Source organism: Apium graveolens, chromosome 4 (assembly GCF_009905375.1).
Source record: "Apium graveolens cultivar Ventura chromosome 4, ASM990537v1, whole genome shotgun sequence".
NCBI classification, from domain to species: domain Eukaryota; kingdom Viridiplantae; phylum Streptophyta; class Magnoliopsida; order Apiales; family Apiaceae; genus Apium; species Apium graveolens.
In genome coordinates, this window is record NC_133650.1 from 218,698,130 (window position 1) to 218,724,920 (window position 26,791).

Below are 26,791 nucleotides of genomic sequence, written 5' to 3' on the forward strand. Positions count from 1 at the left end.
CGGTTAAGATCATTTTTCCGAATCGTGCTATTTAGGACATATATTTGATTTTATCTCCAAAATATGTGTTGAAATGTAGTACCCACCTTACACGCTGATTCACAGCAGAGAATGAACACGTTTAATCTTTGGTCAGATCCTGATATATTTAGATAGGACCCTTTTGAAATGGAGTTATGTACAACGTGTGGATGAAAATTCTCTACTTGGATCCTGATCACGTTTCTCACTTTTTCTCCGGGGCTCTTTTCTATATTCCTTTGAATACCTTTTTCTCTGTTGCCAAGCAGTAATGACAAATGACCACGAACCAGTGATTTATAGATTAGTATCAGTAGGCAGTAGGATCCTATATAACGTATGTTACTGGAAACGATTTCAAGGATAACAAACCTTATAAGCACAAATTTATAATATGAATTCTACATACATTAACATGTATTTTTACACAGTACAACTCTATTTTACTACGATTTTTTGTTCTGGGACGCATAGCAGATGCCCTCAAGATCACATAAAATATTAAAACAATTGACACATTGTGTCCTTTGCTCTTTCATTTTGCAATGTTTCTTGGCGGTCTGCAGAAAATGAACAATTCCTAATTCTAGCTACATCAATATAGTTGAGATCACTTTTTACAGTGAGCAATTGCAGCATCAATGGAACCTTCGGTATCAGAACCAGAGCTGCTTCTCCTCTTATGGAGATCCAGCCCACAAACTCCGTTTGTATCAAATGAAAATGAAGATGATGATGAACGTGAAGAAGACGAGGAAGATTGTGAAGACGAACAAGAGCTTTTACTTGTAGAATGATTCCTGATATCCCCGTGAAATGATCTCCGATGACTAACATTTAATGGATCCTCTTGTCTAATAGGCCATCCTGATATTCTCTTGGACGTTTGAGCCTTCTTGCTCAAATGATCACTTTCACCTTTTGATATGATTCCAGCATCTCCTTTCTTGACGGCTGAGTTTGCAAAGGATTCATTGGAACAGCTAGATTTTGAAAACAAGGATTTTAAATGCGCGCTATATGGCATAAGATTTTGTCCAGCTAACAACTTCTTGATCAGCTTGAGCTTCTTCTGAGGCCAAGATTTCTTGGGAATATCATCAGCAGTGAATTTATCATCAGTGATGAGTTCCGCCAAGAAATGGTCTTTAAGCTGCTTATGACCAGTACTACGAAACGACTCCGATGGAGAAACATTGCATGATTGAGATAGTGAGATGGTGGTGGTGGTGGTGGTGGTGGTGGTGGTGGTAGTGGAGTGTTGGAGAAGATTTTGCAGCATTTGTAAACGTGGAGGAAGGTGAAGAGGGAGGAGTTTTCCTTTGTAAAAAAGTTCATCAGCTGGAAAAATTGTGGCTTCACTTTCTTGATCATTGGAAAAGAACTCAAATTCTATATCTTGTGGGGGAGAAGAAGTATGAGTTATGGAGTGAGCAAACATGTTGGAAGAGAAGGAGCTTAAATCCATATCAATATAGCCCTCATCCTCATCTTCTTCTACATGTTTATAGTTAGGGGCCATTTGTTCTCTTACTCTCTTTCTCACCAGGTTTTGAGTTGGTTTAGAATGAATGACATCCATCCTCCTTATATACGAGGGGATGCATGCTTTATGACTAGGAAAACTTTTAAATAATATATCAAAACACATTTATTATATACTGGGAGATAATTAAATAGAAACCAATATTATAATAGAAACTAGAAACTTGCCATATACATTAAAATTTCAAATTATAATCAAAATGAAGTGCACGATTTTTACCTAAACTTCACTTTTGTGATCTCTCCCATCTTCCTCTTTTTTCACCCAGAACACACTTCACTCTCATCACCTACCCACCACCCCCTTTCACCCGATACATGTATACCCAAATACATATACATACAACTATCTATGTTTATGTCACCTTTTATTCAGAGGATCTCATCATCTCCCTTATCACTATTTCTAAAATAGATTAGATTAAAATAGATTAGATGTCTTTCTTCCGTGTGCTTTCTTTTCCACTTCCTTCTAATAAATTGAAATGCCCTCTTATGTGCCGTAAATGGAATACAACTCAATTAATAATTTAATTTATCAAAAAAGCAAAGAAATTAGTCATTCTAAGACTAAAAACGTTGTTATATTCTGCTGAAGAATTTTGTGATTTTAGTAAAACAAGTTAGTGATTTCTATGATTCAAATTAGTGATTTCTATATCGGAGTTTAAATTTGACTTAATTATATTGATTTATTGTATTCAAATTGATACTTGATATATTGATGGTGATTTTTTGAAGTTAGGCTGGTATTGATAGTGAGTATGTTGTAAATCAAAAGTAGATAGTGTTGGGTGAAAAAAAAGGTAGTGAAGGTGTGTTTTTTTCATGGCCAGAGAAGATGAAGATCGCCGGAGATAGTAATCAACGCAATAAGAGATTGAGGGTTGATGACTAGATATTTGTGAGAATAGGTTATTGATCGCAGGTGAATAATGGTAGCAGCGTGAGTAATATATGGATGTAAAATTGGTGGTAGTCACAGGAGATGGTGGTTATCAAATGTGAAAATATGGTTATCAAATGTGAAAATATATATGTGTTTATTGGTAAGATGAGTGAAAATGTTTGTATCAGCGTGTATGTTGTCAGGCTTGGCTGTGGGCTTCTTTGATTTTAATGCTTTGATTTTAATGGGTTATGTTTGGTTTCTAGGTTTTATTTTAAATTAATTTATATTGGAGTAGCCCAGGATATATATATATATATATATATGTTTTCTCATACAAATATCTTCCATATTTAAATTGAACAGCTTACATTAATTTTACGGAAATACCCATAATGACCTATTTCTTTTTAGTCTTGCTGTTGATGCTTGATGCACAAATTCTGTTAGTTAAGTTAAAAAAAAAAAAAAGAGAACTGTAAAAGTTAAAGTTTTTGGACGAGTTTAAACTCGTTTAGCAATACTCGACTCTGCTTATGTTTATATACAAGTCGAAATCGACATAATTCCGAACTTATTAATAAATGAGTAAAGTCAAGATTAGGGTCGCGATTAAAACTAGAGTGTAAAATCTGACTTGACTTTAGTTTGAATTATATGATCAATTCTTCAATTATCATGAAATTTCGTATCAAAAAATAAGTTGACTATATTTTTATAAAAAAGGTATATCATTCACTATTATGATGCTCTTAGTATAATATTACTTGTCCAAATATTTCTTATACACATTTTGAGTAAAACTGAGTGTGTATATATATGAAAATTTAATACAACATGTACACTAAAAGTTTAAAGTATAATTACATATCATCATTAACTGTTTGTAGAAGAGATTTAACATAGAAACATGAACTACTAATTTTAAATTTAATACTACTAATTTGCAGCTTATAATAAAAAGATGTAACACACAAAAACATATAATAAATTAGTCTTATTGTATAAATACATTTAAAATTTGTATATAGATTGTAATTTAACTCATCCATAGCATTATTGAATATTTTCCCATACTGGTACATGAATGATGAATCTGGTACAAAAGTGACACCGTGTGTGTGGAAGGAATACTAACTGTTCCAACGAGATAAATTCACTTATTTCGCAATCTTCTCGTCATTCCTGACCTTTTGTTCATGTCTTTCTGCAAACATCTAGTATCTCTTTCCTTTTAACTTTGAGCAAAACAATTTTTTGTCGCTTGTAAAATTTAAAATTATATTATGGCTATGAAACTGTAATTGTTTTACTATTCTGTATAAATATCAAACATTATAATTAACATAACATACGAACCCATGTTTAAAAGTTAAAGTTTTGAGTGAAAATTAACTAGCATGTTGAAACAAGAAAAAATGACATTTTTACCATTATTTTTCCCATCTGTTAAATAATACATTAATACTGTGCTAATAAGCTATTCCCTCTGCTGAATGTTCTACTTGATGGTTAACTTTCTTTCTCTTTCTTTGAAATTTTTGAATATGTATAATTAGCAACTGAAAATATCATTTAATCTTATATATTTTCGATACTTAATTTTAAATTTAAATTATCAAAATTTGTGAATGTACTCTAATTTAACAATTTTTAATTATTTAGGGTGCAATAATATATTTTTCAATTTTAGAAATATTAAAAAATTTAATAAAAGCAAAGCTAATTTAACTTTTTTAATATTTTAGATTTCACCAATTCCCTTTTGAGTTTTAAAAATATTTAAAAAATAATAATAATAATAATAACTCTATTTAGGGTTTAGGATTTAGAGTAGGCCCTAAACTCTAGAGTCTAAACCCTAATTTAATCTAGGGTTTAGGGGAACCAACCGTAATTTATATTTATGATTTTATATTTTAAAATGAAAATTAAATGTTTATGCTTCAAAAAAAAAATGTTTGTATTTTTATTCAGAAAACAAAAGTTAAAAAATATTTTATCGAATTATATTTTATATCCGAATATTCTCTCTGAAATGTAAAGAAACGAGGCAAACGAAAATAATAGCTTGTTACACATTTAAAAGATGCGTAATAGCATCGTATTATATATATACAAAATGCATATATATGTATCACCCTTTTGCATAATGCTTATCAGTCTTTTTTTAACAACATTTATATGTAATATGCATTCATTAAATGCGTGACCCATTTTACTCATTCAAAAAATGCATAACACGCTCGTAAAAATGGACAAAATCTCCGCGTCGTGGTATTTCTTCAATTCTCTTTAAAAAATTGTTACTTACGGCCTTTGTCCTTGAATCCAATTAGAGATTTGATTAGATAAATCTTCTCATATTGATTTTTGTTAGTTAAGGGATTAAAATACCGTTTGCCCCATTTGTTATTGCTGTTGTAAACACCTACGACAACTTTTTACTGAAAAGCTATCGGACAGTGTTTAGTAAATTCTAAAAGTTGACGTGTGAAAAAACGTTTTGGGTCTAAAAGTTGTTGTTAACAAAAGTATGTCTTTTTGGGAAAAGCTGTTTTTAGATTTTGCAAAAACTAGTTATCGATTTTACCATCAAACCTTCTTAAAAACATTATTTTTATATATTATATTTTAAAATATGCATAAATTAAAAAAAATATCAAACAGTCATCTAATTTTCCTGACAACACTTTTTCCACGAGCACTTTTTCTCATAGCACAGTATCTTTAACAGCACTCCCAAACAGACACGATTTGTAAAATTTTAAAAAAAAATACTTACAGTTTTTCTAAATCATGCGTCTAGTTACATTATGAAAAGTTATTTCAAACGTTCATTTATCAAACATTTTTCATTAAATATAAGTAATTCGGTCTTATGGTCTAAATAACTAGTTCAATCTTAGATTAACGGCCAATTATTATAAGAGTAGTACTGGGTGTACAGAATTTTGTATAAAAAATTGTACAGAATAACATGATACTTGATGTGAGATGTTTTAATCGGTATTGTTGAGATAAATGCAGGAGCCCATTTTAATTAAAATTCATCATATATTATTATGTACAAAATTTTGTATACAATCATATATACAAAACATATCCCTTATCATAATTGTCGACGAGAACCTAAATTTTGGAAATAAAATGTGTGAGAAAATTGAAATGAACACTTGAATACTGTAGTCCTAAATATCTATCAACTTTTTCCAACAAACTTTTTATTTGTTACTTAAACAACTACAAACCCACTTACAGTGTAGTTTGTCTTGTACGTAACAGAAGCAATGAAAAAGTACATGCGCGACTAGACACACTATTGTGTCGATTAGAATGAAACACCACTCGCTTCAATTTATCTATGCTTGTATAAATTTACAAGACACCAACTTATAAACACCAAAAATGATATACATTCGATGAATCAAACTTATTCAAATTGTGTTCGAGCCATGTACGCATCATACACACACTCTTTTGACAGACTATGAGGCATGATCAGTTTCAATATAGCTAGATGTTGGCTATATGAGACCAACACATTGGGCCTCATAATTCCTCTTTTTGATGGGACAAGCTTGAGCTTATACTATTCCATTCAATGAATACCAACTTTATATCTTTCTTGATAATTAAACTAGTACAGTTTAATCAGTTTGCGAACCAAGATTGATACCCCCATCCTAATTATTTGAGTTCCGAGACACATTCATCACACCCGGACATTGACATCAACTCCAACAAACATGGCCAAGAACTTGGTCCCAAGCAGGTCCATTTTTTCGAAACTCGTTGGAAACAAGATGATCCACGGGAATGTTAGTTAACTGCGGGATTAGTCGCATCTGTCTAGACATCTTAGAAGGAGGCAATAAAACTTTACATATGTACTTTGAGAGAAACAAGATCATCCAAGGGAATGTTAATTGCGGGATTTGTATGTTGCAAGAATTTTGCATATTCTTAATTACATGAAAGAAAATGCAGCAGAACAATGCTTAAGGTTTTCTATTACCTGACTGACTAGTGATTTAAAAGTTCTTGGTGCAAAATAAATGATTTTTAATTTACTTCCAGAAATGTTGAATATTAGCAAGCATGGAAGCAGGATGATGGCCTGACAATTACATGATTGCTGGGAATTCTCATGACTCTGTTACATACTCCAACCACTAGCATCTTGCTTCAATAACTACAAAGTTTTACAAGTTATCGCTGTCTGGCAGTAACATTCTCCTTTAATTCCATGAATTGTAAACGTCCTACAAACATATAAACAAGTCAAGTAAAAATCACCATATCATTCTCACACATGGCAACAATCAGCTGCCCTTAGTTGGATCATTCTCATAGATAGGTATGAGAAATGGTTTCATTTGCTACTGGATTTATGCAAAATAATTTGATTCCTTTATTGTACTGATGAAACTCTATTCTGGTATTTGAATAAAGCTTTTGAAAATTGCACCCAGTTTTTTGGGTGGGCTAAACCCTATTTATGATTAAGAAGATCCTTTTACCATTTAAACTTAAAACTTATCGGTGTCAAATTTGGGATGTAACAGCCTAGACTAGCTGGACTAGTGCCTTCGGACTCTTGATAAACTCTTTGCTGTTAGCAATTCCGACTTTCCTGTAACTGAGCAAATCAGTCCCTTTGTTACCAGATCCAGCATAAAATGGATCCTAATCTGGACGCAAGAGTGCTTCAAAATTCTTAAATACAAATCCAATTACAGAGCTTGGTAAACTAGCCTGGTATGTTTAAGACTAAGAGGTATGTTTTAAGAAATCCATCGAAATGGTAGCGCAATATTACCTTTTAATATTCTATCATAGATTCATGAGGCGCTTATCTTATAATTGCCATTAGTAAACAAAATTCAAAACATTTAATCAATCTAAATTCTGCTTTTATCGAGTACAAAGATAAGTGTTTATCTAGAACAGAATCTGCAAAGAGTGTGTTCTAACTATAGCCATGAAAAAGTAGCTACATTATAAGGAACAACGTCATCTTCATATAAAGTGAGAATCATGCCAGATTTCCAGTCAGGAAAATACTGAGCACAAGAGCTAGTAAATGTTTTAGAAAGAGTTGCACCAGCAAGGAACTAACAAGCCATGTCAGATATGCCTACACAAAAAAACACCATTCTGCAACTATCACGGTCATTAAAGCATATGAACAACTACTACAGAAGCATATCTAATAGTGGTTCATAACACTAAAAATGCTGAACTCTAAATTTCCACTCCCCCTGCACAGGGTTATAGGACACAAACGCTGCACCTTGTTCTGCTGTCTTCTTCATCAGCTTCTCTTTGAACTTGGCAACTTTTGGACCATTTACATATTGTTTGCCAGTAATTTTATCAACAACCTTAATGTTGCATAGAGTTATCTCCGCTGCTTTGTTTAAGCCTTGCCCGACTGGTGGTTTCTTGCTTTCATCCATATAGACAATTACCTCGCGATTTCTAAACTCAATGTAAGATTCAAGATCAAGCTCCCGCACATCTGTCTCTTCTAAGAACTTAATGCTCCCATAGCCCTGACGCCCAACAATAAAGCCTTTTACATGGCTGCAGAATCCTGGTTCATAGCTTTCTTTAATTGCCAATTCCTCCACTTGTGGCTCAAAGAAGTAGTCACTGTGCTTGAGCTTTGGCATCAGCTCATAAACATCTGAAGAAATTTTCTTTTTGACTGGAAGATTGCCACAAACAGAATCAGTGTTACAATTTTATTCAGGAGCATCTTCCTCGCTAAAAATTCCTGTAACAGTTCAAGGGAAGCAACATGAATTGCAAGTGATGAAAATGGTAGCAGAAGCAAAATCAACAAACTACAAGACACAGATCTGCAATACATGCCCCTCATATTGTTCTTGTATTTCTAATACATAGCTAGGACAATTAGTGTATTAAGATACAATGCCAGCACTTTCTGGAGTTATGTTAATGGTATTTAACTAGGACGATTATGCCATAAATTACGGAGCAAGAGAGAGGGGTTAATCTTTCTCATTAATAAAAAGTATAGATGACTTAAACAACTGAAGAGAGATTCACATGAATTTTCATGCATTAGATTTAATGGGAGACTTCGCACAGTTAATTTCAACATGATAAAGATAACAAAGAAAAATCTAAACAAACAGCATGACTGATTCGTGAAAAATGCAGAGATGCCTCCATCTCTTATAAGGTATGGTGATCCTTCTAAATTCTGTTATGCGAGAAACACAAAACATAATGAGCTATGACTAAAGAGATGTACATGTTCTGTCAATGGACATACCATCTTTATCTTGATTAACATTACCATCCTGATCAGGTGCAGACAACAACTTCACTTCACCTAAAACAATATTGAACAAAATCAACAACAATGACTTACGTCGTACATATAAGTCTACAAGTTATAAATACTTCGATGCTTTATTTATATCATCAGTGATTAAGTTTATAACTGTATATGTTATTGAATTATAGTTCCAACTTACTGTTTTAGAATGCATGTGAGGGGAAGTAAATAAATAATTCAATATACAATTATTTTAAAGCATCGTGCAAACTTTACCAAGAATTTACCATTCTCATAGGTTTCGACATATGCATTCTTCTCAAAGGATGTGTCATTAAAGTTAGCCCTAGGTTTCAGCTCTTCATAGAGACCAGAAATAAAAGCTCTTGGATTGCTCCTCGGCAGAAGTGGAGTCTCCTTTTTGGGAGTGGTCGGAGTCCTCTGAGCATCATTGAAAAATGCCACCTGAATGGGCATTAAGTAACAAATTGAAAGACATATTTTTGATGGCATTATTTTATCCACTAATGAAAAGGAAGAGAAAAAGTATTGAATATTAGATAGATGATACTGATCTCAACTTAGCTTATAGATCTTACCTTTGGGCCATCACTCTTGGGTTTAATTTTTTGTATTGGTAGCCACCTTTGTTTGTGATACGATAAGTGTCTAATATTCAGCAAGGATGGACTTCTCGCAGGAGCAGGCTTGTCGCAGACCTGAGGAAAGAGATAAACAGTTATAGTAAAGAGCGATAGCTTTACGACAATCAAAATTTATTAAATACCAGGGGTCTTGTGGTGAAGGCATTTAAGATACAGATATACAATGCACCAACAGATACTTGTTCTGATATACAACTCCAGATACTAGCCCTCTTGCCCCAACTGGGATGCTAATTGATGCTAAGATGTAAATTATTATTTACGGGGAAGTATACCATTACTGACTACTGAACAAAAAAGTTTTATGGTAAATACTAAATAATGACAGTGAAGTGTTTAGATGTAAGAAAACTTACAGGTATACTAGAGATTCCATATCTTACTGTTAGTGCATCAAGACGAGAGGTTGTCACTGTTATGGAAAATGGGTTGGACGGAACTGAAGGAGTTTCAGGATTCAGAACCGAGTACTGTCCGATTGAAGGGAGTGTCACTGTAGTAGAAGATGGATTGGGCGGGACTGAAGGAGGTGCAGGATTTAGAATTGAGTTCTCTCCAATTAATGGGAGCGTCACTGTTGTAGCAAATGGATTGGATGGGACTGAAGGAGGTGCAGGATTCAGAACTGAGTACTGTCCGATTGAAGGGAGCGTCACTGTTGTAGCAGATGGATTGGACGGGACTGAAGGAGGTTCAGGATTTAGAAACGAATACTGTCCGTTTGAAGGGGGTGTCTCTATTGTTAAAAATTGATTGCCCGGGACAGGAGTTAAAGGACTTGGAAATGTGCTATCTTTTCTAGCAAATGGATTTGTGAAATCATTAGACTGTACAGAGACAGGAACAGCACCACCACCTGCAAAAGTGCAATATAGAAAAAGAAATTAGAAAATATTATATCAGTGCCAAACAATAATAACGAATATTTAGGAGATTCATATAACACAAACCTCCAGCATTGAACTGATTATGGTCTTCCCACCTCAATTCTTCATGGCTTTTATTTTGATAAGCAGGCATGGCAGAGATGGAAACAAAAAAATTTTGTGCACCTTTATCATCCTTGGTAGCCTTTTTAGTATAAGATGCTGCTCTGCTTCCTTGTTTCTCACCAAAACTTGACTTATCAGAAAGCCCGAAAATAGGTGCTTTAACTTTGTTTCCTGGATACAATAGATTCAGTTACTAAATACTTTAATAATAATAATAACAATTATTATTATTATTTATAAAACTAGAACTGTAAAAGCCTTGTATGTGTTCAAAGCTATAAAATAGAAAAGAAAAATTACCAAATCGTAAATAAGTTGATAAATGCTCACCAGAGAAGGAACTCTGAGTTCCAAAAGAAAATGTATAATTTCCAGGTAAGTTGCTTGTAAACCATGGCACAGTTGCTTGGCCAAAAGATGTCATGCAACCAGAACCAGACCCTGACGAACTTGATGTAATAGTGGCAGGAACCTGAGAAAGTGTGGTAGATCCTACCGTATTCGGAAAGGAAATTAATATTTTATCTGATTAACAGCTGAAGAACAAGAACAAAAATGGAATATAATAAATGGTAGAGGTGAACAGGCACGCTTATATCTTACAAGTGTTTCAATAAAAATAATACCATATAATCTGAATAACGAATTACAACTGAATAAGCAAATCAGCCAAATCATGGAAACAGATTGTATAAAAAGACTCCGGGCACTGTAGAATTACACATACAAAGACAAAATTACGCTCTGTAGGATTTGAACCTACCTCATGGCATTCTGAAAGCCAACGTTTTACCAAACTGAACTAAGAGCGCAATTTTTTTTTATTAATGAAAGCAAAACAAGCTAAACATAATTTATTAAATTAATAAAAGTTCAAAATCTTCAAAATAAAGTTCTCTAACAAGATCCAAAATAATATGGAATAAAACATGTCCTTGACTTTATTTTCAACTAGATAACAAGCTAAAATCTGGGCAGCACTCATCATACCCCCGCTTTACCCCCGACTACCTGTGGAAAGAAATAAATACGAGTGAGCCAAATGCTCAGTACAAATATATCATTAAAAGGTAAAGCAAAAGAATATATTTGATTTTAATAATTAGCCAAGAAGATGAGTAATATGACAGTAATTATTTAGAAGCAAGGAACCAACTAATCCAAACAAAATCAAAGAAATGGCTGAGAACAAGTAAGGTGGGTACTAATAAGGGCATCTTATAAAACCTCTGCTCGCTAGTAAACACTAAGCAAAGCACAGTGCAAACAGTTCCTTCTCCGGTTATCCACAAGAAGGATAAAATGAAATGTATAAAATATTTCCCAAACAAACAAAATGATCATGATCTTAATCATGCCTCATACCCCAGAGACATGCTCGTATACTCATAGCACTTATATGAGTTAGTGCCGAGAGCACCAAAGACTGCAAAAACTCCATGTGCCTCGTCTGTGATTTACCCACACAGATAAGTTTAAGAGCCCATAACAAATGGTTACAAAGTGTTTCCAATAATATTGAAAATAAAAGTTGCATGTGACAAATCAAGTATACTGATAGGTGTTAGGGCGAAAACACGCGCTAATATTCACACAAGTATACGCGTTCGCAAGTAGTATAAGATATAAATCAGATTCGTTCCCACAGAGACTGGTTTAGGTTAAGTTCAATTTATGCACATATGCAACAATGTATGGTTATCGCTCAATGCTAAGACAAATAACAAATTGGGGTTTTTATTAAACTAAGAGATTATACTAAATAACATTAACTAAGAGAATTGAGGTTGAATTACTATATATAACAAACATGGAATCCTAACTTCATTAAATACTTCATTCAATAGCCTTATTGTTCTTAACCTTAGCATGTGATGGTGAGGACACTAATCAGATAACACGAAACTGATAAACGCCAACTTTCGTTGCACGAGTACCATTCTACCAGACATCCACAAAAGAGATAGAAGCTGAATATGCACCAATTATATTGAGACCCTATATGTCTATAGAATTTGACAACATAACGGTTTAAGCACAAGTTATCTATCTTGATTACATAGGGCAAGTAAAACGGTTAGAGTTACCTACGAATCATGCATACACATACATGAACCTATGCTAGCATGGAAAGTTCTAAACCTCTATATTCACTATCGCTTCAATAGAGATTAACACGCTATCTTATATGTTAGCTACGCACATAAGACGAATAAGCACAACCAATACTAGGATATCAATCAATCACCACACACCAAGATATCGAAACAAATTAACTATTGAAATCCATAAGTAAATCTGCTAGAACCCCATGACAACGATTAGCCCATAATCAAACTCATCGTCACCATGAGTTCCAATGAAAGCATGGTATTAAACAAGGTCTTAATAACTGAATAATAATCAAAGTACGAATAAACGAGATCTAGGTTCAACAAGAACGAAAACGAGCATCCAAAGTTACAACTAATTCAAAGAATCACAAGTTGAAAACAAGATCTTCTTTTTCGGAGTTGTTCTGTGCTTCTAGGTCTTCTCCTTGGTATCCCAATCTTCCCGGATGATGAAAACCCTTTTTTTAAGTATATATACGCCCCTAGTTGACCTGGACCCTTAAAATCGTCAAATTCTACTCAAAAAAGGCTTTTTCAGCGAAATCAGCGATCAGCCGCGCCCTGAGCGGCCGCTCAGCTCTCCTGAGCGGGCGCTCAGCTCTCTGAGCGGGCGCTCAGCTACTGACTGGAAAAAATATTCTGATGAATCTTGTTTTGACCATAACTTGAGTTCTACTCGTCAGAATTAGGCGATTCAACTGCCCACGCGAAGCTATTGAGATTCTCTATAACTTGACAATGACCTTGGCTTCCAATTCTGATCACTTTTCATCATTTTTCCTTTAAAAGCTCTTTTCTTCATTTAACTAATACCTGAAATACAATAACACAAAAACACATCAAAATACCAACAACTTGAGTCCAAAACACCAATTTAAGCTTGTAATAAAGCATTCCAAGTGGATATAAAATCCACTTATCAATAGGCAACATAGATCAAAAGTGGTTAAGCAACAACATGGATCAAAGATGGCTGAGCAAAAATTAACAAGTGTACATATACACTTAACAAAATAAAATTTGATAAGATAAATATGATGGGACAATAAGTACAGGGGAAGAAAATATATTTTAAATGAAGAGAGAATGAAAGATACTCGTACCTGGAATGAGTCTAAATTATTAAATCACTACTTAGCTCCAAATCAACCTCCAAACCAATCTATAATATCAACACAAATATAATTTATAAATGCCAAACTCAAAAACCCACTAAAAAGTAAGCTAACAAAATTATAATATTTTATACAGCTACCACAACTAATACAGATTATCACCATCTCATGCTAGAGTAGTATAAACATATAACTAACAAATAATCTGAATAATATACAAGCTGGTTCACAAAATATAAAAGATATTTTATTAATTTATAAAAGTAGTGTAGAAAACTTTAAATATATGACTTTATAAAAGTAGACAAACTTAAATTATACATTAATTTAACACATTAAATTGTAACAACAATTTAAGAAAATGATAAAAATAAATATAGCATGCTCTCTGTCTATCAACACATACCGACAATATTTATCAAATCCACCTCTCACACATTTATTAATTAATAACATATTGGTAAAAAAAAGTAACAAATAGGTTATGAGGAAAATATAATAAGATTAACAAATGTAAACAATTTATAATTTTAGATAAACAAACAACCAATTTTTAATTACTTAACTTAATTAACAAAATATTTTGACTACATATCTCCTGTAAAATAAAATACTATGCATATCATTAGTCCTACAAATACATATTTTGTCAATTTTAATAAATCTCAATAAACTAAATCTTGTAAAAATAGATTTTATTTTACAAATATTTTTACATATTAACAAACTAGCATAATATAACATGATAATATTGTGAACAACTCACACACATAACTAGTAAATAATAATTAACAAAACTAGCCAGACACTAACAATATTAAAATGTACCATATCATATACTTAATAAAATGTAAAAAAAAACCTGAGAATCATATAATTTCTTAAACCAACTTAATGACATAAAAATTAAAAACAAAAACAACAGGAACATGACTAATTAAAATACTACTAATTAAACATCTTGTAGCTAGTACAAATAACAATTAATCAATTAAATCAATTAAACATGCATTAAACAATAACCTAACACAATATATAAACACATAAACAAATAATATAATAATTTGATAAAACTTACCTGAATTTAGAGCCTGATTTAATATGTAAAAAAATGTGTACAAATAATTATAAACCTGAAAATAAAATGATTAATATTAGTATACAATATAAATAGTAATCATCTTAAATTACATAATTAAATTTTAAATAAACCTCTTCAAGATGTACACTTCTCTGAAAGTTTTGGCCGACCTAGCTATCTTTCTCCTCCTTTTGATCTTTAATAACCCAAAAATCTATTTCTCCTTCTCTTAATCTTTAATAACCCAACATTTTAACACTGACACTCTAGTTAGCTCTTCTCTGACTTTCTTGCACATGTAGATCCAAAGCTTCCTTTCTTATGCACCAACTCTTCTATCTCACTCATAAGTTATATAATACTACTCATTTTCCATTTTGTTATCTGTCGCTCTAAGATGAGTTTTTGTGTAAAAACACTAACAGGGTGACTCTGTTTATAAGTAGCCCAACAAACTATGAAACTCTTATCACCTGGTTTGACTCATATTCAAATTTTAAACAACTAAAAGATAGCTTACAAAATTCAAATTTTTAACAGCCTATTATCTACATAAAACATTATCCATAATTTTGAATTCTAAAATTAATTAATAAATATTTACTAAGTTATTGCACCAACAATGTACCAAATAAAATATGGGGTATTATATTCTTCCCTCCTTAAAATAATTTCATCCTCGAAATTCTCGTGAAGTACCTGATTCGAAGAGGTACGGATATCTTGCGCGAACTGAATCCTCGGTTTCCCAAGTAGCTTCCTGAACATCATGATTTTTCCATAAAACTTTAACAAAAGGGATCGTGTTCTTGCGCAACACTCTCTCCTCCCTCGCCAATATAGCTTCAGCTTCTTCTTCACAAGATAAATCTTCACGAAATGCATCTAAGGGATACTGAACAACATGATTAGGATGATATACATATTTCCTCATAACCGATGTATGAAACACATTGTGCACCCGTGACAATTGTGGCGGTAAAGCAACTCTATATGCCACAGCTCCAACCCTCTCAAGAATCTCAAAAGGTCCTATATACCTCGGACTTAGCTTACCCTTCTGACCAAATCGCTAAATGCCTCTCTGAGGAGATACCTTAAGGAAGACCTTGTCTCCTACTTTAAATTCATATTCTCGCCTACCCTTATCAGCATAACTTTTCTGCCTAGATCGAGCTTGTTCAAGTCTTTCTCGAGCAACTGCTACCTTATCTGTAGTGACTTGGACTAGATCGGGACCTTCTAAAAGCTTCTCTCCTACTTCATTCCAACAAATAGGTGTTCTACACTTGCGCCCATATAGTGCCTCAAAAGGAGCCATACCAATGCTGCTCTGCCAACTGTTTTTATAAGCAAATTCAACCAAAGGCAAATAGTCATCCCAATTTCCATACCACTCTAATGCACATGCTCGCAACATGTCCTCCAAGGTCTGAATTGTCCTCTCTGACTGCCCATCCGACTGTGGATGAAAAGCTGTGCTATAGTTCAACTTGGTGCCCCATGCCTTTTGAAATTCTTTCCAAAATCTTGAAGTGAATCTGGGATCTCTGTCGGACACGATTGAAACTGGAATCCCGTGTAGTCTAACAATCTCATTCCTGTATAATAGCGCTAAGCTCTCCAAGTTCATGTTCTCACGGATTGCCAAAAAGTGAGCAGATTTAGTGAGTCTGTCTACAATCACCCATATCGCATCATGTTTCTTAAAAGTCTTAGGCAGTCCTATGACAAAATCCATGCAAATATTCTCCCACTTCCAAGTAGGTAACTCCAATGGTTGTAATAAGCCATTTGGCCTCTGGTGCTCAATCTTCACCTGTTGACAAGTCAAACACTTCGAAACAAAATCGGCAATATCTCGTTTCATGCCGCTCCACCAAAAGTGTTCCTTTAAATCTCGATACATCTTTGTCTCACCTGGATGAATAGAAAATGGTGATCTATGGGCCTCTTCCATCAATTCCTCCCTGAGTTCCTTGTTAGCAGGCACACATAGACGATTATACATCCATAGAATGCTATGATCATCAAAATGAAATCCTGGTTGCTTTTCAGGATCAATATTCTGGACAAAAGACCACAATTCTCCATCTCCATCCTGAGCTGCCTTAATCCTAGTGATAAGACTAGGCTCGACATGCAAACTTGCTACCATACCAACTGTATTCTGATGATAAAACTCCAAACCAAATTTCTCAATCTCACGTTGAAGAGGTTGTTGTTGCGTCACCAAAGCGGCCAAATTTCCAAAATCTTTCCTGCTTAAAGCATCTGCAACCTTATTAGCCTTGCCGGGATGATACTGAATACTCACATCATAGTCTTTCAATAATTTAATCCATCGTCTTTGCCTCATATTAAGCTCCTTCTGCGTGAATATGTACTTCAAACTCTTGTGGTCAGTAAAGATCTCACACTTATCACCATACAAATACTGTCTCCATATCTTCAATGCAAAAATGACGGCTGCAAGCTCTAAGTCATGTGTCGGATAATTCACCTCGTGAGGCTTTAATTGTTTTGAAGCGTAGGCAATCACCTTTCCATGTTGCATCAATACACAGCCAAGTCCCTTCTTCGAAGCATCGCTATAAATCACATAGCCTCCCAATCCTAATGGTAGTGTCAATACTGGTGATGTCACAAGTCTCTTCTTCAATTTTTGAAAACTAGTCTCACACTCATCGGTCCATATGAACTTGTTGCTTTTTCGAGTCAACTGTGTCAATGGCATCGCAATTGTCGAAAAGCCTTCTACAAATCGGCGATAGTAGCCCGCGAGTCCCAAGAAACTCCTCACTTCCGTCGCAGTGCTAGGTCTTGGCCAATTGGTAATAGCCTCAACCTTGGCCGGATCCACCCTGATTCCATCTGCTGATACAATATGTCCCAAAAATGCAACTTGATCAAGCCAAAATTCACACTTCTTGTATTTTGCATACAATTTGTTATTCCGTAGTGTTTCCAACACAATTCGAAGATGCTTTTCATGTTCCTCCCTTGACTTTGAATACACCAATATATCATCAATAAACACAATCACAAACTTGTCCAGAAAATCCTTGAATACCCTGTTCATTAGGTCCATGAAAACTGCAGGTGCATTTGTCAATCCAAAAGACATAACAAGAAACTCGTAGTGTCCGTAACGAGTCCTGAATGCTGTCTTCGGAATATCACTTGCCTTCACTCTTAGTTGATGGTAACCTGACCGTAGATCAATCTTCGAAAAGTATTTTGCTCCTTGAAGCTGATCAAATAAGTCATCGATCCTCGGTAATGGATATCTATTCTTCACTGTGATTCGGTTCAACTCTCGATAATCAATACAGAGTCTCATCGAACCATCCTTCTTCTTCACAAATAGAACTGGTGTTCCCCAAGGTGAAACACTGGGTCTAATAAAACCCTTATCAAGTAACTCCTTCAGCTGTTCTTTCAGCTCTTATAGCTCTAACGGAGCCATTCTATAAGGTGCCTTAGAAATAGGTTGTGCATCTGGTAACAAATCGATAGAAAAATTCCACCTCTCTTTCTGGAGGAAGACCCTCCAAATCATCGGGAAATACATCTGAAAACTCACGAACAACAAGAACATCTTCTAAGTCTGGCTGCACTTTGGACGTGTCAATCACATGAGCCAAAAATCCTTCACATCCATGAGCAATCATCTTCTTAGCCTTGATGGCCGGAATGAATTTTCCACAACCACTAGGTTTAGAACCCTGAAACACGAACTCGGGCGAATTGGAGTCGCCAAAAATTATTCTTTTTCCTGGACAATCAATTGTAGCTTTGTGTCGCTCCAGCCAATCCATCCCGAGTATGATATCAAAGTCCCTCATCTGAATAGGTAAGAGATCTACAAGTAGTTCTCTATCGTCTACTCTAACTACACAATCAAGATACTGAGAATTTACAAGTATAGTTACACCCATAGGAGTGCCAACAGAAAAATCCGATATAAGTGCAGTGGATGCAATGTCTAATTGTTTAGCATAAGATGTAGAGACAAATGAATGTGTAGCTCCAGTATCAAATAAGACTATAGCATTTCCATTACCGACAGAAAGTGATCCTGAAATGGTACCTGGAGTACTTGCAGCATCTTTTGCAGTGATGGAAAACACACGACCGGAAGTCTTCTGGTTGCTTTTCTCTCCCTGATCCTTACGATCCCAAGGCTTCTTTGGTGGCATCTGACAGTCTCGAATAGTGTGACCCTTCTTTCCACAATTGAAGCATGCTCTAGTAGCCCAATAGCAAGTGCTTCCTCCATGCATCTTTCCACAATGCTCACACTTAGATGCTTCCTTATTTCCAGTTTGGTTGAAAGACCTCTTTTGCTCATTTCCTTGATTTCCATTCTTTTGCTGAAAATTCCGAGTATTATACCTCTGATCATTTGGTTTGAATCCACCTGAAGAACCACCATTTTTCTGAAATCCATGTCGACGCTCGGAAAAGTCATCTTCTCTTTTTCTTTTCTGATTTTGCATGTCTCGTTTCTTGAGAAAGTCAGCCTGATGAAGCTCTTGATCTCTGGCACTGTCAACCAAGGTGTCCATAGATGTATAGCGGTTAGAGATGATATGGTTGCGGATGGAATTCTTCAATGCCCACTTAAACTTCATGATTTTATCCGCTTCTGACCCAGCCACAGATCTTGCATAACCAGCTAACCTCTGAAATCTGACTTGAAAGTCTGCCACCGACTCATCATCTCTCTGAGTAATACTCTGATACTCCCTTACATATTCCTCACGTATGCTGGCTGGAAAATAGCTCTGGTCAAACTGAGTTTTGAATACCTGCCAAGTAAGAGTATTTTCATAGCCAGGTGCATGCGACGCTACCACAGACTTCCACCAAGTATTAGCATCCCCCTCAAGATGATAAGTAGCAAATCGAGCCTTTTCCACCTCTGAACACTCCAAGACCCTGAAAATTTTCTCCATGTGATCTATCCAAGCTTCAGCATCCATGGGAGTCTTGGCCTCCTTAAAACAATTGGGTCTTTGTTTCATAAAACGATCAAACATAGTTTGACCATCTCGATCTTGCCCGTTAGCAGTGGGATTCTGTCCACGTTGAACTTCCAGCAACATCTCCATAAAAGTACTCCTATCCATAACAATCTGCTGATTATCATTCCCCCCGGTATTTCGACTACTGCTACCTCTTGCCATCCTGCACAAAATTTTATGAGTGCACAGACACATATATCACAAAATCATATCCAAAATCTTAAATCTACCCGTATGGAGTCAACCCAAAACTCACAGGTCAAATCCTAAAGGACAGTCTACAGAAACTATAACCTGGCTCTGATACCAACGTTGTAACACCCCACTTAAACAAGTAGATGCTACACAAGCTAAGTCTTATTTATTAATGAAAGCAAAACAAGCTAAACATAATTTATTAAACTAATAAAAGTTCAAAATCTTCAAAATAAAGTTCTCTAACAAGATCCAAAATAATATGGAATAAAACATGTCCTTGACTTTATTTTCAACTAGATAACAAGCTAAAATCTGGGCAGCACTCATCATACCCCCGCTTTACCCCCGACTACCTGTGGAAAGAAATAAATACGAGTGAGCCAAATGCCCAGTACGAATATATCATTAAAAGGTAAAGCAAAAGAATATATTTGATTTTAATAATTAGCCAAGAAGATGAGTAATATGACAGTAATTATTTAGAAGCAAGGAACCAACTAATCCAAACAAAATCAAAGAAATGGCTGAGAACAAGTAAGGTGGGTACTAATAAGGGCATCTTATAAAACCTCTGCTCGCTAGTAAACACTAAGCAAAGCACAGTGCAAACAGTTCCTTCTCCGGTTATCCACAAGAAGGATAAAATGAAATGTATAAAACATTTCCCAAACAAACAAAATGATCATGATCTTAATCATGCCTCATACCCCAGAGACATGCTCGTATACTCATAGCACTTATACGAGTTAGTGCCGAGAGCACCAAAGACTGCAAAAACTCCATGTGCCTCGTCTGTGATTTACCCACACAGATAAGTTTAATAGCCCATAATAAATGGTTACAAAGTGTTTCCAATAATATTGAAAATAAAAGTTGCATGTGACAAATCAAGTATACTGATAGGCAACATAGATCAAAAGTGGTTAAGCAACAACATGGATCAAAGATGGCTGAGAAAAAATTAACAAGTGTACATATACACTTAACAAAATAAAATTTGATAAGATAAATATGATGGGACAATAAGTACAGGGGAAGAAAATATATTTTAAATGAAGAGAGAATGAAAGATACTCGTACCTGAAATGAGTCTAAATTATTAAATCACTACTTAGCTCCAAATCAACCTCCAAACCAATCTATAATATCAACACAAATATAATTTATAAACGCCAAACTCTAAAACCCACTAAAAAGTAAGCTAACAAAATTATAATATTTTATACAGCTACCACAACTAATACAGATTATCACCATCTCATGCTAGAGTAGTATAAACATATAACTAACAAAAAATCTGAATAATATACAAGCTGGTTCACAAAATATAAAAGATATTTTATTAATTTATAAAAGTAGTGTAGAAAACTTTAAATATATGACTTTATAAAAGTAGACAAACTTAAATTATACATTAATTTAACACATTAAATTGTAACAACAATTTAAGAAAATGATAAAAATAAATATAGCATGCTCTCTGTCTATCAACACATACCGACAATATTTATCAAATCCACCTCTCACACATTTATTAATTAATAACATATTGGTAAAAAAAAGTAACAAATAGGTTATGAGGAAAATATAATAAGATTAACAAATGTAAACAATTTATAATTTTAGATAAACAAACAACCAATTGTTAATTACTTAACTTAATTAACAAAATATTTTGACTACATATCTTCTGTAAAATAAAATACTATGCATATCATTAGTCCTACAAATACATATTTTGTCAATTTTAATAAATCTCAATAAACTAAATCTTGTAAAAATAGATTTTATTTTACAAATATTTTTACATATTAACAAATTAGCATAATATAACATGATAATATTGTGAACAACTCACACACATAACTAGTAAATAATAATTAACAAAACTAGCCAGACACTAACAATATTAAAATGTACCATATCATCCACTTAATAAAATGTAAAAAAAAACTGAGAATCATATAATTTCTTAAACCAATTTAATGACATAAAAATTAAAAACAAAAACAACAGGAACATGACTAATTAAAATACTACTAATTAAACATCTTGTAGCCAGTACAAATAACAATTAATCAATTAAATCAATTAAACATGCATTAAACAATAACCTAACACAATATATAAACACATAAACAAATAATATAATAATTTGATAAAACTTACCTGAATTTATAGCCTGATTTAATATGTAAAAAAATGTGTACAAATAATTATAAACCTGAAAATAAAATGATTAATATTAGTATACAATATAAATAGTAATCATCTTAAATTACATAATTAAATTTTAAATAAACCTCTTCAAGATGTACACTTCTCTGAAAGTTTTGGCCGACCTAGCTATCTTTCTCCTCCTTTTGATCTTTAATAACCCAAAAATCTATTTCTCCTTCTGACACTCCAGTTAGCTCTTCTCTGACCTTCTTGCACATGTAGATCCAAAGCTTCCTTTCTTATGCACCAACTCTTCTATCACACTCATAACTTATATAATACTACTCATTTTCCATTTTGTTATCTGTCGCTCTAAGATGAGTTTTTGTGTGAAAACACTAACATGGTGACTCTGTTTATAAGTAGCCCAACAAACTATGAAACTATCACCTGGTTTGAGTCATATTCAAATTTTAAACAACTAAAAGATAGCTTACAAAATTCAAATTTTTAACAGCCTATTATCTACATAAAACATTATCCATAATTTTGAATTCTAAAATTAATTAATTAATATTTACTAAGTTATTGCACCAACAATGTATCAAATAAAATATGGGGTATTATACAGTTAATTCTTCATATATACGCTGATCAGACAGCTTATATCAGAAATTATCATGTCAAGTTAAGTATTTCACACTGCAATTTAAACAAAATAAATGATTATCAAAATAAATCCAGTTAGCACCCAAACCTGTAAAAGAACTCCACAAAGTAGGTGATGATGACGTTGCTATTGATGCAGAGGAGGAAGGAGGCACTGTTACTCCGAATACACCCACTGACACTGACGTAGTTGTCCCAAATAAGCCCGTTGATGTTCCACTATTGTTAGGAATAGACCCAAAAATATTGCTTCTTTGGCCAAATGAACTGCTAGATATTGTTTGCCCAAAGACACCAGCTGATGTGATACCATTTTTGGGAACACACCCAAAACTATTGTTACTTTGGCCAACTGGAGTGCTAGACGCTGTTTGCCCAAATAGGCCTGTTGATCTTCCAACATTATTGGGAACTGGCCCGAAAAGATTGCCATCTTGACCAAATAAACAGCCCCCAAACACGCCCGTTGATGTTCCACCGTTACTGGAAGCAGACCCAAAAAGATTGCTATTTTGGCCAGATAAACTTCCCCCAAATAAGCCCATTGACATTCCACCATTATTGAGAGCAGAACCAAAAAGATTACAACTTTGGCCAAATGTATATTGGGATCCAGATGAACTAGTAGATGACAAATTCGGATTGACCCTTTTTCCAAATCCAACTTGGGATCCAAATCCATTGGTAGATGAACTCATAGAAGCTGTCAGGAAAAAGAAGTATAAGATTTTCTTAGTATTACTGTCAATTGTTCAGAAAAAAAACAAGAAAGAACAAAGATGCACAGGCAGAAAAAGAAAAAGATTTTCAATACATAGCACGATAAACCAACATATTATAATGTTTTGCATGAGGAATGTAGCATAATAGCACAAGCCCAATTCTTATAATAAGTCTAATAATTTATCCCATAAACAAAATATTAATTGTACGCAAAGAGTGCAAACAAACCTGATGAAGATCCCCATGTAATAGGAGATGATGCAGTTGCTTGCACTGATCCAAATAATCCCATTGAAGTTCCACCACAAGTGGTTGAGTTAGGGCCAAACATATTTGTGCTGCTAGTTTGGCCAGACATGTACTGAGATCCGAATGATGAAACATTCGAATTGCTAGTTTGTCCGAATAGCAATGGTGATCCATAGGCACTAGTTGATGAAGCTGCTCAAAAAAAATACAAAGAACAAAAATATTATCATTATGTTCACCATGAATCAATCACACATATAACCAACACAAAAGTATACACGCTTATCGAATCTTATAAAACAACAGGGACATAATTCGATGACTATGTGTTTCATGCTTCCATGTGTACATGTGGGCGTGGCTAATGCAGAATCAAAAAGACATAAAAGCATGCATGGGTGTATGCATAAAAAAGACAGATTACAGAGAGAGACAGGATGCTTACGAGTAGAAGAGAACATTGTAGAATCAGAATGAATGAAGCAACAGAGACAGAAACGTAAATAGATTTTGTGGGGTATTGAGGAATGAACCATACGAGGGTAATGTGTTTATATATACATCGTCCATACGAGTAGCTCTAAACTAAAGCAGGACTTGATGCAAAACGTGTGGCTTACTTTTAAAGCTGTTACTTTTACCCGCGTATGTATGACTACGGTCTGTTTATTTTGATTATTTTTTTATTTTCGGTAAAGAAGGATTTTGGTGTATGATTTTGGATGGCGGTTTTTAACTTCTTGGTGAGTTTATGTTAATTGATACTCCTCCCTCTTCTTACTGAATTGTTTACGTTATTTTATACTTTTTAATTCTCGTTTAAAATATACTTCCATAATATTTTTTTTAAAGTTTCATGTTTAAATTTTATTCAAAAAAAATTATTAAAAAGTATTATAAAACTATACTTTATTGAAATCTCAAAATATGTGCAAACAGTGACGGAGGGAGTACATGCTTGATTATTTTAGCAAATTCCAATTCTGATCACGATTTCCCAAAATTCTACCACAAAATTTTTACTGAATGATATGACAAACACATGACATATTTTAATTTGTTGGCGCATATTAATAAAAAGTTGCTATTTATTATACGCCACATCAGTATTTGGGGAAGTTTTTGAGAAATTTTTTTGGAAAACCTATCATTTTTTTTAATATATTACTTCTATGAGTTTGTTTATATTAGTTATGTTATACTTTCATATGGCTTCTGCATAAATTATATATGCTAGCTGATACCATGAAATGCACGATTTTTTTTTTCAATATTACATTATTTTTAAAATTTACAAATAAATTATAATTTTTAAAATGCGATATTTGTTAATTCAAAATTTTTATATGATATTATATAATAATAAGGATATAATTTGATATTTTTATTGAGAGGTATTCAAATTTTAAAAAATAAAATTATTAATTGAAAATTTGTTATTTATATGTGTGTTTACGAAATATAACTAATTTTTAATTTAAATGATATATTTTATCCCGATTCAATAGTATATGAATTACATTTAATTTTATTTTATTTTTCTCCCGAGACACATTATATTGATCAAATCTAACTAATTAAATTTAGCTCATTTTAATTTTGTTTAAAGCCGGGTAAATATATATTTTTGTTTAACTCAGATGAATAGTATATAATCTTATTATAATTGGTCGAATTTTATTTTAGTTTTAATTATGTTTTATCGTGGCTTAGTTCTACAAATTTTTAGTCTGGATGAATAGTAAATATTATTTTGTTTTAGTTCGATGCTATTATTTCGATCGACAAATTACCAGTTCAATAATATAATTTTTTTAACCGAATCAGCAGTAGTTATAAGTTTGTTTTAGCCCGAAATCCATTACACCAACTAAATTCAACTAATTATACTTAATTTGATTTTAAATTTATTAACCTCGACTAATGGTATAATTTTGTTTTAATCAAGATGAATATTGTGTATTATTTTGTCTTATTTCAATGTCACTAACCGACGAACAAATTATCTCAATTATCTCCATTTAAGTTTTGAAAAAAAAATCATGAATAACATATATATATATATAAGCAATCATGTGTATTATATAAACCCAAGTACTGTACAAACTCAAATATGGTATCGACTAACTGGATATCAAATATTTAAGGTTTCGACGTGTAATGCACGAATGTTTTATTCAAAAAAATATTTATTAATTTGAAATAGTTAAAAAAAATTAAATTAAATTTTTTAAAAAAATTACCGAGTTTCGTTTGATTTTATTTCGGCTCTATCTTGAATTTTATAAATGAGATTTGAACGATTTTACACCCCACGCGAAACTCACAAAATAATGTTTAATTCAGTGATTATTTAGAAAATTTATCTAAAAATTATTATCAAGAATTTGAAGGAAAAAATTATGAATTTTGCATTATTATTCTTTTCACTTTAGGATACCTACCTTTTTATTTAAATAATTGAAAGGTTAAGATATTTTATTCAATTTAGAATACATACTTATCATTAATTATAAAATATATTTTTATTTTATATTCAATGGCTATTATCAATTGGTTTATAGATCCAACCGTCCATATTAAATTGGTAGTGCATGGATCATAACTGCCAAAAATTCGGATAAAATCACCTTATGCATATATTTTTTTATCGTATGTAACCCGCAGCCGCTACCATTCGGGTGCGCACTGGGTAAACCCTACGGACTCACGCAATAGCATGCAAATTACGTTAACCAAGATAAACCGCATTTAAACGACAGGCTCTGGCTCATGAGCCATAATCATAAATTCTCCTCCCATGGTATTTGAACCTGTGACGAAACATTAAAATTTTTGGTACGGTACTTATTTTTTGGTACACTTTGAATTTACCGAATTACCCTTATTTTACTTAAAATTTTATTAGTTTTAGTAATCGAATTATAATAGAATAAGAAATAAAAATCATTTTCAACTATAACACGTTACCTTTTTTATTTTTCTCAATTAAAACAACTTCTCTAAATATCACGGACAAATTTATTT

General features: G+C 33.2%; 5 protein-coding genes and 1 long non-coding RNA gene across 7 annotated transcripts; all 6 read right to left on the bottom strand.

Annotated features, from left to right (window-relative positions):
• Positions 1 to 405: 405 nt before the first annotated feature.
• Positions 406 to 1,662, bottom strand: LOC141717033 (putative membrane-associated kinase regulator 3). Its single transcript, XM_074519162.1, has one exon. The coding sequence runs from the start codon at positions 1,601 to 1,603 to the stop codon at positions 632 to 634; it is 972 nt and encodes a 323-aa protein (XP_074375263.1). The 5' UTR covers positions 1,604 to 1,662; the 3' UTR covers positions 406 to 631.
• A 5,669-nt stretch (positions 1,663 to 7,331) lies between these two features.
• On the bottom strand, positions 7,332 to 11,241 carry LOC141717034 (uncharacterized). Of its 2 annotated transcripts, XM_074519164.1 has the most exons (7): positions 10,756 to 11,241; positions 10,384 to 10,596; positions 9,790 to 10,289; positions 9,368 to 9,487; positions 9,056 to 9,233; positions 8,763 to 8,822; positions 7,332 to 8,237 (listed from the first exon to the last, which is right to left on the bottom strand). In XM_074519164.1, the coding sequence occupies exons 1-7, from the start codon at positions 10,847 to 10,849 to the stop codon at positions 8,206 to 8,208; spliced, it is 1,197 nt and encodes a 398-aa protein (XP_074375265.1). In that variant the 5' UTR covers positions 10,850 to 11,241; the 3' UTR covers positions 7,332 to 8,205. The 2 variants fall into 2 exon arrangements, with proteins under 2 accessions (XP_074375265.1, XP_074375264.1); XM_074519163.1 differs by lacking the exon at positions 7,332 to 8,237 and having other exon boundaries at positions 8,248 to 8,822.
• Positions 7,687 to 8,133, bottom strand: LOC141719368 (nuclear pore complex protein NUP98A-like). Its single transcript, XM_074521741.1, has one exon. The coding sequence runs from the start codon at positions 8,131 to 8,133 to the stop codon at positions 7,687 to 7,689; it is 447 nt and encodes a 148-aa protein (XP_074377842.1).
• Positions 11,242 to 12,816: 1,575 nt separating the features above from the next.
• On the bottom strand, positions 12,817 to 14,891 carry LOC141717035 (uncharacterized). The gene is made up of 3 exons (XR_012573497.1): positions 14,733 to 14,891; positions 13,643 to 13,701; positions 12,817 to 13,352 (listed from the first exon to the last, which is right to left on the bottom strand). It is a non-coding gene; the product is annotated as an uncharacterized LOC141717035 (long non-coding RNA).
• A 3,326-nt stretch (positions 14,892 to 18,217) lies between these two features.
• On the bottom strand, positions 18,218 to 19,927 carry LOC141719369 (uncharacterized). Its single transcript, XM_074521742.1, has one exon. The coding sequence runs from the start codon at positions 19,925 to 19,927 to the stop codon at positions 18,218 to 18,220; it is 1,710 nt and encodes a 569-aa protein (XP_074377843.1).
• A 2,796-nt stretch (positions 19,928 to 22,723) lies between these two features.
• LOC141717036 (uncharacterized) lies at positions 22,724 to 24,270 on the bottom strand. The gene is made up of 3 exons (XM_074519165.1): positions 24,210 to 24,270; positions 23,744 to 23,956; positions 22,724 to 23,495 (listed from the first exon to the last, which is right to left on the bottom strand). Exons 1-3 carry the CDS (start codon positions 24,223 to 24,225, stop codon positions 22,807 to 22,809), a joined length of 918 nt encoding a protein of 305 aa, XP_074375266.1. The 5' UTR covers positions 24,226 to 24,270; the 3' UTR covers positions 22,724 to 22,806.
• Between the last annotated feature and the right edge of the window lie 2,521 nt (positions 24,271 to 26,791).

What these genes read in the sequence shown, in the direction of transcription:
- LOC141717033 (XM_074519162.1), bottom strand. Translation starts at nt 1,603, where the DNA reads ATGGATGTCATTCATTCTAAACCAACTCAAAACCTGGTGAGAAAGAGA.
- LOC141717036 (XM_074519165.1), bottom strand. An exon ending in TACATGGGGATCTTCATCAG is followed by an intron (nt 23,496 to 23,743) that starts GTTTGTTTGCAC and finishes TTTTCCTGACAG; the next exon opens with CTTCTATGAGTTCATCTACC.
- LOC141717034 (XM_074519163.1), bottom strand. Translation starts at nt 10,849, where the DNA reads ATGACATCTTTTGGCCAAGCAACTGTGCCATGGTTTACAAGCAACTTA. An exon ending in TAATCAGTTCAATGCTGGAG is followed by an intron (nt 10,290 to 10,383) that starts GTTTGTGTTATA and finishes GCACTTTTGCAG; the next exon opens with GTGGTGGTGCTGTTCCTGTC. An exon ending in ATGGAATCTCTAGTATACCT is followed by an intron (nt 9,488 to 9,789) that starts GTAAGTTTTCTT and finishes CTCTTTCCTCAG; the next exon opens with GTCTGCGACAAGCCTGCTCC.
- LOC141719369 (XM_074521742.1), bottom strand. Translation starts at nt 19,927, where the DNA reads ATGGCAAGAGGTAGCAGTAGTCGAAATACCGGGGGGAATGATAATCAG.
- LOC141719368 (XM_074521741.1), bottom strand. Translation starts at nt 8,133, where the DNA reads ATGCCAAAGCTCAAGCACAGTGACTACTTCTTTGAGCCACAAGTGGAG.